The following is a 9928-nucleotide window of genomic DNA, read 5'->3' on the forward strand; positions in this document are numbered from 1 at the left end:
CGGGGACACAGGGCCTGATCTGCACCCAGGCCAGAGGCTCCAGAGCCGGCATCATCCCACCTCGCAGACTGTCTGACCCAGGCAGGGCGCCGGGGCCTCACATGCCTGTAAGGGATGTTTCTTCAACCGACAGGCACCAGGCAGTGAGGACAGCGCGGCAAGCAGGACAGCTGGGCTCTCTGCCCGCATGGGGCAGACCCTGGAAGTGGGGCACCCGGATGCTGGGGCAGATCCCACTTGATGGACACGAGCCTGCACCCCTGCCGGCACCAGGCCAGAGTGGCGGGCAGCCCCAACCAGGCCCAGCCATCGGAATCACCTGGGGGGGTGTTTAGAAGTCCAGATCCCCAGGCCCGGGCCCCCCTCCCAGCAGTCCCCCAATAATTAATTCTCCTCCAATTGCCAAAGGGATTTTCCAACTGACCAATCAGACTGGTCACTCCCAGGCTTAAAACCCTCCTGGGTTAAAACCCACGCCAATTAAATCAGATTGCCCAGGGGTGGGAGCCAGACATTGGCATTTTTTTTTTTTTAAAGATCCCCAAATGATGCCCAAGTCTGCAAAGTTTGGGAACTACGCCCTGTATCAGCGCTCTGGGCCATGGCTATACCCCACGCTAGAGACTGATTTAGTCTGTTTACAGGTGCATGAAAATACGTATTTTCTGCCTTCTGTTTTTATGTAGAGAAGACGGCAGCGAGAGTCTCAGCACGTGCGTTCCCCTCACGAGAGGCACTGCTTCTGGGACGCCCGCGCTGATGGGCACTGGGGGTGTCTCCAATCTTTGGGAACCTGTTGTTTTAAAGCTTCTTGGTGCTGCCACTGAGGGTCAGCCTGCCTGGGGACCGTCACCCAAAGCAAGGGTGCACTGTGATAAATGGCTGCCAGAGCCCCGAGGACGGCTCATTGCACTGCTGGGCAGGGCTGTGGGTACAAAGTTAGGAGCTGCTTCTGAGAAAGGCTGCCCTCTCGAAGCACCCACCTCGGCCTTGGCTCCCCACACCCCTGAGGTTCTGACACAGGACGCCTGGCCGTAGCAGCCCTCTCTGGTCTCCCTGCTGCCGCTCCAGCCCCGACACCTTCCAGCACCGCAGCCCCAACTCCATAAATCAGATCCTGTCCTTTATCCACGACCCTAGAACAGAATTCAGCCCATCCCCATGGCGCCCAGGCCCGATAACCCTGCCTCACCCCACCATGATCACCGAGGCCCAGGTCCTCGTTATCCCCCGTGGGCCGAGCACAGGCTGCTCATCTTGCCAGGCCTCCCCGTGCCCCCTTCAGTCTCTATCATGGCCCCTCAGGTGTCCCCTGCCCAGCATTTGTCCCCAGTGAGTCACTCTATCTGATCGTTAGTAGCCTGCTCACCCCTCCCCGACTGGACTGGTCCCTGAGGACAGGCACCAGGTCTGTCTTGCTGGCCTCACCCAGTGCCCAGCGCAGTGCCAGGCACACAGCAGGTTGGCCGTAAAGATTTAAGGGATAAGTCTTTGAACTACGTCTTTGAAACAGCAGACCCTGCCCCAGAGCCCCTCCGCAGACGTCTAACCCCATATCCCGAACCTGAAAGCCCAGGGGCACCAGCCAGGAGGTTCCCCAGAGGCACGTGGTGCTTGCAGGTTGGGCACAATAGAATATTCTTAGTTTCCACAAGGAGACAGCTTCTCCCATATTTTTCTTGAAACTCAAGGCCATCTTTGGCTAACTTATGTTTTCCTATTTTTGTCCGGGTACGTCTTGGAGAAAGATTTCCCTTTCCTCTTATCCTGACTATAGAAAAATCAAATGTTCGAGCTCAAGGATAAATGGTAATTGACCCTAGCTTGAGTACCAGGAAGCAGCAGGCAACAGTGAGGACTGTGGTAAATGGGGCCACACTAGGGACCACGGATCTATTGTCGTTAGACTGTCCGTTTTGGTTTTTTAGACATGGGGTCTCATTTGTTGCCCAAGCTGGCCTCAGCCTTGAACTCCTGGCCTCAGGAGATCCTCCCATCTCAGCCTCCCAAGTAGCTGGGGATTACTGGCATGAGCCACCATGTCCGGCCCATTTGTTTTTTCTTTCTTTCTTTTTTTTTTTTTTAGAGACGGGGTCTCACTCTTGTTCAGGCTGGTCTCGAACTCCTAAGCTCAAGCGATCCTCCTGCGTCAGCCTCCCAGAGTGCTAGGATTACAGGCGTGAGCCACCGCGCCCGGCCCCCGGCTCATTTTTTTAAATAAAGAAGAAACTCAGATTTTTCCAAGAAAACTCTCCATTTTCAAAACTCACATGGACCGAACCAATGAGATGAGATTGCTAGATTCTGCCTCTCAGCCACCAGTCTGCACGTCCTGGGATAATAATCCACATGTGGAACCAAGGGCAACACACGTAACCTAAACATCTGTACCCCCATAATATGTTGAAATAAAAAAAAGAAAAAACAAAACAAAACAAAAATAATCCACATGTGGTTGAAAGTCCCAGGTGCTTTCTCGAACATCAGCCTCTGCTCACTCAGGCAAAGATGCTGGGTGTGGGAAAGTGCTGGCTGCCTTCGTTTCCTGCCACGGAGGCCACTAACCCCATCTGTGGGCCAAACCCACCCTGTGTCCCATGTCCCAGCTCAAGAACCAAATGGAACTCTGGAAGAGCCTGGCCCGGAATTCCCCCCTGGGTGGGCATCAGTGCTCAGCCATGTGGGGGCCCCTGAGCTCCCCTCTCTCGCAAATCACGGGAACCCAGGGGTATACATCTCTCTCTCCCTGCCATCACGAAGCTGCTTCCAGAGACCGCCCCCCTGAAACTTCCCCTAAAAGAGGAAGTTCAATCCAGAAACAGAGACAGGAACAAAAAAAAGGTGGTTGGACAGAAAACCCCAAAGGCACTGGAAATAGTAACTCACCTGCCAACCAATCACAAGGCACGTCCTCCAGCGGCTCCTCAATGCTGGGGAAGGCCGTGCGAAGTCCCAGCAGAGCAGGTCCCCCCCTCGCTGCTTTCCCCTCTACCAGCTGCTCCTCTCTGCATCCTGAGAACCACCTGCTTCGTCTCCCTAGGGCTTTTGCAAGGACTGTTCCCTCTGCCTGGGATGTTTTTCTCCTCCAGCAACCAACTCCTATTCACGCTTCAGGGCTCACCATAAAATGACACTGCCTCAGGGAAGCCCTCCCTGACTGCATCCAGACAATACCTTCTGTTCGCCCTCCCGGATCTCTGTACTCCCTCTTCCCTGTGCTTTCCTCAGTCGTCTCCGGCTGTCTCAGAGAACCCTTCCCTGCCCCTTGTTGTGTGCTCTCAGCATTTATCACAGGTTCCCAAAGACTGGAGACAACCCCAGGGCCCATCTGCACGGGCCATCCCATTTAGAGGTCTGATTTGTTGCGTGTTTATTGTCTGGCAGTGCCACGACATCAGGGGCCTCATGTGTCTGTCTGTGGTGTCCCCAGCTCTAGGCAGCACCGGGCACACACGGGGGCTCCAGCTGTTGAATTAAGCCAGCCCCACTTCACTGGGAAACCCAAGAAACCCCAGGCCTGGGGCTGGCTGGACTGAGACTCCTGCCACTCCATTTAAAGGCCAAAAGTGACCTGGAAGCCGGGCTGGTAGGGAAGGACCTGCTGTCCAGGCCTGTTCTTAAGCCAGGCTGCCCTTCTCCAGCTCATTCTCCAGCCTGGAGGCAGCGTCAGCTCAGGGATCGGCTGATGAATTAACCTTTAAGGAGACGCTGCATGTGATTCCGTGCTGGTGCAGCTTCTGTTGCTTTTGGTAAATAAACTTCAGCAAGCGCGTTAAGTGGGTTTCCTGCCACGTGGAGCTATCAGGAGTCTGGGCTCTTGAGTACGTCCCTTACCAATAAATACGAGCCAGCCGCGTCTGAGTTAAAGAGAGCCCTGGGGGAGAAAATGAAATTGACACACACAGTTTCTCTTGAAGACTGTTCCTAATAGAGACGAAACGAAGTTGGGCTTTAGCCACTGGGCACAATGACATCTCACTGCTAAGAGTAAGGGAGAGAAGGAAAAAGAAATACACTCAGGATGCTAAAAACCCGTGAAAAATTAAGTAGACAACGTGAATGCCTGTCCCTGTGTCCCTGGGATGCCAGACCAAGGTGCACTTGGGGGTTGAGCCTCCCCCAGGACCCAGCCTGGCAAAGACAGCAGCTCTGAATCACTTACAAATGGTCCATAAATTACAGCACATCCATACAATGTTATTTATTCTGAGAGCGCCTCAGTTTGCTGAGCTATAAAAGATATAACAGCATCCTAGTCACTGGGTGACTGCCATGATGCAACGACATAATCTATGAACACGGCTCAGCACACTGCCGGCACATAGTATGTGCTCAGGAAATAGAAGCAATTACTGGGATGCCACGAAGCCCAAGAATGATGCAGACCTACGCGCTCCAATATGGAAGCTGCTGGAAGCTGCTAGCCTCGTGTGACTACTGAGCACTTAAAAGGTTGGTCCAAGGCTGGGCGCGGTGGCTCACGCCTGTAATCCTAGCACTCTGGGAGGCCGAGGTGGGTGGATTGCTCAAGGTCAGGAGTTTGAGACCAGCCTGAGCAAGAGTGAGACCCTGTCTCTACTAAAAAAAATAGAAAGAAATGATCTGTACATCTAAAAATATATATATATATAGAAAAAATTAGCCGGGCATGGTGGCGCATGCCTGTAGTCCCACTACTCGGGAGGCTGAGGCAGTAGGATCGCTTGAGCCCAGGAGTTTGAGGTTGCTGTGAGCTAGGCTGACGCCACGGCACTCACTCTAGCCCGGGCAAAAGAGTGAGACTCTGTCTCAAAAAAAAAAAAAGGTAGCTGGTCCAAACTGAGAGGTGCTGAAAATTCAGGATTAAAAGCTTTATTATTTGTCTGCTATCCCACTGTCTGCCCATGCAGCAGCCAGGGCAAAAGGCAATGAAAAGAAAAAAAAACAGAAAAACAAAAACCAACCCTGCTTTTGAAAACTTAGCATGAAGAACAGAATGAAAATTTCGTTTATCTTTAAAATAATACATGTTGAAATGATACTTTGGACATATACTGTCATCTTAAATATCTTGGAATGATAATTTCACCTGTTTCTTTTTCATGCGGCTCCTAGAACACTAAAAAATTACATAGGTGGCTCACATTTGTGGCTCCAGTTGCATTTCTATTGGACAGTTCTTACGGATCCATTCCGACATGGAAATATGTCCATGTTATTTTTTAAACTGAGATATAATTCACAAACCCTAAAATCCACCCTTTTAAAATGTATGAGTCAGCAGTTTTCAGTATATTCGCAAAGTTGTGCAACCCTCACCACTAATTCCTGAACACGTTCATCACCCTGAAAAGCAGCCCCATAGCCCCCCATTAGCAGTCGCTACCCATTTGTTCACGCTATTTTGAGAAAAAAAGAGCAAGTTGCAGGACAGTTATTATGGCATGAGGTGGGGTTTTGTAAAAATTAATATAGATTATATAGGTATTTGCATATGCAATTTTTAAATGTCTAGACTGATTTAACCAACTGCTAATGCTGGTTTTCTCCGAGAGCTAGAATTGGGGTGGGAGAGGAAAGCGGGACACTCACTTTTACGTTAAATGCTTCTGTGATTTAAAAAGAGAATGGCTGAATTTCTGGCCCTGAATAAGTCCTGGTGAACTTGGGTAAATAACTTTTTGACAGCACCGTCAACAGACTGCCTTCCGCTGGAAGGTAAAGGGTCTAGTCTTAGAACTACTTTCATTTTATTCTTTTAAAATAGAAAGTGCAGACAGAGACGTGGTGTTTTCCCTCCTAGCGACAGGAGGGACCGCGGCCGCAGCCTGCCGCGCCGCTCTGGCCTCGGGCCCAGCTCGGAGGGGACCGGGCCGAGACCCGGGCAGGGGCGGGACCGCGGTCGGGCCTCCCCCAGGGCCAGCCTGGCAAAGGGCAGCAGCTCCGAGCGCGCCTCGGCCGGCGTCCGAGGACCCGGCGGATGCCGGGGGGCCCGGGTGGGGATGGGAGGCGAGTCTGGGCCCCCGAGGACGGCGTCGCCCGGAGGAGGGAGCAGGCGCGACCTGCCGCGCATCTCTGGGCAGCGCCAGGCGGCCACCGCTCCGGGAAGGAGGGGGTCCCAGGGGCCCCCACTGCAGGCGCTAGAGGATGCTGCGGGGAAGCCCAGCGTCCCGGTGCGGGTTCAGGGCCACGGACCTCCTAGCCCGAGCCCCCTTCAGCCCCGTCTCCTACCTCGGCCCGGGGCTCGGGGGTCAGGAAGACCGCGAGCTCGCGCGCCCCGCTGCGCACAGGCTCCGGCCCGTCGGCGTCCACGAGCAGCATCAGGAGGGCGGCGGGGTCCGGCTGGCGGAGACTGCCCCTGAACCGGTCGCCGCGCTCCGGCCTGGGAGCCCCGCCCCCTGCCCGCCGCACGCTCTGCCGCACGCCGGGCTGCATGCCCCGCGGCCCGCCTGGCGGAGGCGGGGCAGGTGCGCGCCCGGCGGTCGCGGCGCGGGGCTCCGGATCGCGGGCCGAGCGTGCAGCGCCACCCCGTGGCGAGCGGCGTGCGCTGCAGCCGCCTCCGCACCACCTGGTCGACCCTTGGCGGGCACGCTGGCTTGCAGATTGCCGTCACCTGGGCTCTTTTAAAACTTCCCGAGCCCGGGACACCCGCGGTCTCTGCGTGGGGTGAGACCTGGGCATCGGGATCTTTTGAAGCTTTCCAGGTGGTTCCAACTAACTTTGAGAACCGTCAACTTAATTTGAGAACCATCGGTGCAAACCACCCTTTTCCACCGGAATCCCGATAGAGCGCTGGTTCCCAGCACGGGCTGCACAATCGAATCCCCTGGGGAGTTTTTAAAAGCCCAGCAACCAGGCCTCACACCTGGCTGGTTAACTCAGAACCCTTGGGGTGGGGCTTGAGCATCCGTCGTTTTTAAAGCTCCCGGGGTGATTTCAACGGGCATCCAGGATAGAGAGCCACTATCCTAGGGGGTCCTTGCACTTAGAGCCTAAAGCTGACGGCTCCCAGGCCCATCCTACTCAAGCATCTATTTCGCGCCAGGCAGAGAGCCTTGAAAATTAGGGAAACCGGGGTGCGGTGGTTCTCCTTTTCCTTCTTAGGAAAGCTTTTAAAAAACTCCCTCAGGGAATTCTCAAGTGCACTAAATTTTGCAACTCCCCCCCTTTCCCCTCCCCACCCGCCGTCTTCCGAGCCTTGCCCGGACTCCTTAGGAGGCCCGGGGCTGAAGAGGGCGGGGGCGGGGGCGGCACCCCCCCAGCAGTGCCAATGAAGAAAGTACTGAAAGGTAAATAGGTATAGGGAAGTCTAGAGTTTTGATTTTTCGTTTTTATGACTTTTGTTTAAACATTAAATTTGTTTTTTAAATGGGCTGGTTTGGGGGTTGCAAATATAAATATACGAGATGCCCCACACCCTCCTCCTGTTAAAGTCGAAACGCCAAGTAGGGGGTCTAAACACGTATTTGACCTGCCTTTTGGGTAGTGCATCAATGCACAATTCCCACTTACAAATCTGCCCACTGCTGATTTCTCCGTATCCAGATGTTCAGGCCCTCAGGCTGAAGTCATCTTCTGGGAAATTCTTGGCAAAGACTTGGGCCTCAGGTGCTTGGAAAAAAGGTTTTATAGGAATTTCCTGCGCCCACACTTGGTCATTCGTCATTGTCATGATTTTCCCGATGCTCCGAGCCTTCCACAAATCACACACCCACCCAGGAACCAGCCTCAGACCCTCCCCCCTGCCGCTGGCTGGGGACCTCCCCCAGGGAAGCCCAGACCTGGCCTCAGATTGCCCAAATAGACTTGCGCACAACAAATCCCCCTGGTGGAGGAATCTCAAAAGCGTAATGCTAAGGGAAAAAAGATGAGTTGCAGAAGGCTCTGTAGGGCACTCTGCCATTAACACACAGTTTTTAAAACATGCAAAACGGCACTATATATTGTTTATGGATACAGACAGATGGAGTAGAAGTGCAAAGCTGTGCACGGGAGCGATGCCCTCCACGTTCCGGAACGTGGCTACGGGGGCGGGGAGGAGGGTAATGACATGGAAGAGGTGCAGGAGAAGGGTTTCGACATTTATAATGCTTTATTTCTTCAGCTGATGCTTGTTATAATATTTAAATTTTTTGAATGCCCGAAATGACTTATTAAAAAACAAAAAGCCTGGGATATTAACTAAAAGTGTTCATTGCCCAAATCCCCTTCCAGGGGAGGGGATCTAAGGAAGGGGTCTCTGCGTTCCCCATGATGCATTCATACCCCGGGCCAAGTGAGCTAGCCAACAATCATTTTGTTTCTAGCCTTTTTTTCCCTAAATGTGTGATTGTGCCTTAAAAACATTTGGTTAAAAATACAGATGCCCTGAGCCCTACCCCAAACGTTTCGAATCGGGATCTTTGGGGAGAGCAGAGCTGGGCATCTGCATTTGAACAAGGCCCGTGGTTGACTCGGAGGCACACCCAGGTCAGAGAATAACCCCTGTCCCCGGCTCCACCTCGCCACTGGCATTAGCCAGGGACCCCGCAGGAGGCCACATAAATGGTTTTAAACAAAGAGGACTGAATGTTTAAAAATCTCCCCTCAGCCTCTCAGGGGTGCTTGTCTCCTGCCCCAGGGCCCTGCCCTCGGTGGTCCCGCGCTAGGTCTGCAGCCCTCGGGGAGCCCCAGGGCCAGGCGGCCAGCCCGAGGCCTGGAATGCAGCCCGCCCAGGCCGCACCCTGCCCAAACCAGTTTGAACCAGCTCAGGGATGGAGCCGTGGCGCGTTCCCACGAGCTCCCTCTGGCGCCCAAGCCGGGCTCAGAGCTGCTGCCGCCGCCTCCTGCTCTGGAGGCCTCCCCGGGGTGCGGGCGGGGGCTCCATCCCAGGCTTGGGGGTGCCGGAGGTTGCAGACCAGGGAGGCCGCAGGAGCTGTGCCCCCAGCTAGGCCCCAGGTCACACGCCCTTCCCCGCCCCACCTTATCTGCTCCACCTCTGGAGGCAGCCTGTTTGCCTGGCCTTGTCTTTTCAAAGTCAATTCTCCCAGCTCAGGCCTCAGGCACACAAGGTTCTAGACTAGCGACAGTTCCCAAACTTAGCTGCGCATTGCAAACTCCTGGAAAACTTCCAGAAAATGCTGATGCCCAGACCCCACCCCAGAGATTGGGACTTAATTGGTCTGGAGTGTGGCCTCGGCTTTGAGAGTTTTAAAGGATCCTCCGGGTGACTCCAATCTGCACTGTCCCAGTGCTTGCTTAACCCTGTGGGCCTGGGAGATCGTACAGCCGCGGTTTCTGGGTCCCCCGGTCTCTGCGACAGTACTCGTTGCTACCATGTCCCAAGTGCTTACGATGTGCCAGGCACTGTTCCAAGCTCTTTTCATAGATGACCTCATTGACTCTCCACCACACCCTGCGAGGTAGGTAGGCCCTGCTATGATCCCCATTTTACAGATGAAGAAACTGAGGCCAGGAGAGGTTAAGTCACTCATCCAGGGTCCTAACTGAGGAATGGGAGAGGCAGGGTTTGAGCTCAGACGCTCTGATTCCAGAACCCAAGTTCTTACCTGCCACACGTCCCACACTGCTTCCTGCAAGGTGACCCAGCCGTTGGATCACGTCGCTGGCTTCCCTCGTCCAAGCCTACTAGGAAAGCCACTGGTGCTGGGCCTGTCCCTGCCACCCCACCTGTCCCATTGCTTTCCTAAAATACACGCCAGTCCTCTCCCTTCTTGTTCGTGATTCTTCTGTAGCTCCCCGGTGCCCACCAGGAGAAGTTCAGAGACCACAGCCCTGGCCCTACCCTAAGTCACAAATGGGAGCCCGAGAGGCAGGGCTGGACCAGAGAGAGGCAGGTGGGACGCTCAGAGCACACAGGGTCACACAGGGTCAGGGTTGTTTGCTGCCCAGGGTCCACACCTGAGAGTGGGGTCTCCTTCCCTGACCTATAACCTGTAGGCGGGTTTGG

General features: G+C 54.4%; 1 protein-coding gene across 1 annotated transcript in view; it reads right to left on the minus strand.

The window, feature by feature from the left end:
• Positions 1 to 6308, minus strand: part of BCAS4 (breast carcinoma amplified sequence 4) — a 61386-nt gene extending 55078 nt beyond the window's left edge. The window contains exon 1 of the mRNA XM_012662438.1: positions 6211 to 6308. Coding sequence (XP_012517892.1) covers positions 6211 to 6300 — 90 coding nt within the window. The 5' untranslated portion in view covers positions 6301 to 6308. The remainder of the gene's footprint in view (positions 1 to 6210) is intronic.
• Between the last annotated feature and the right edge of the window lie 3620 nt (positions 6309 to 9928).

This window comes from Propithecus coquereli, unplaced genomic scaffold, assembly GCF_000956105.1.
Source record: "Propithecus coquereli isolate 6110/MARCELLA unplaced genomic scaffold, Pcoq_1.0 Scaffold765, whole genome shotgun sequence".
Lineage (NCBI taxonomy): Eukaryota > Metazoa > Chordata > Mammalia > Primates > Indriidae > Propithecus > Propithecus coquereli.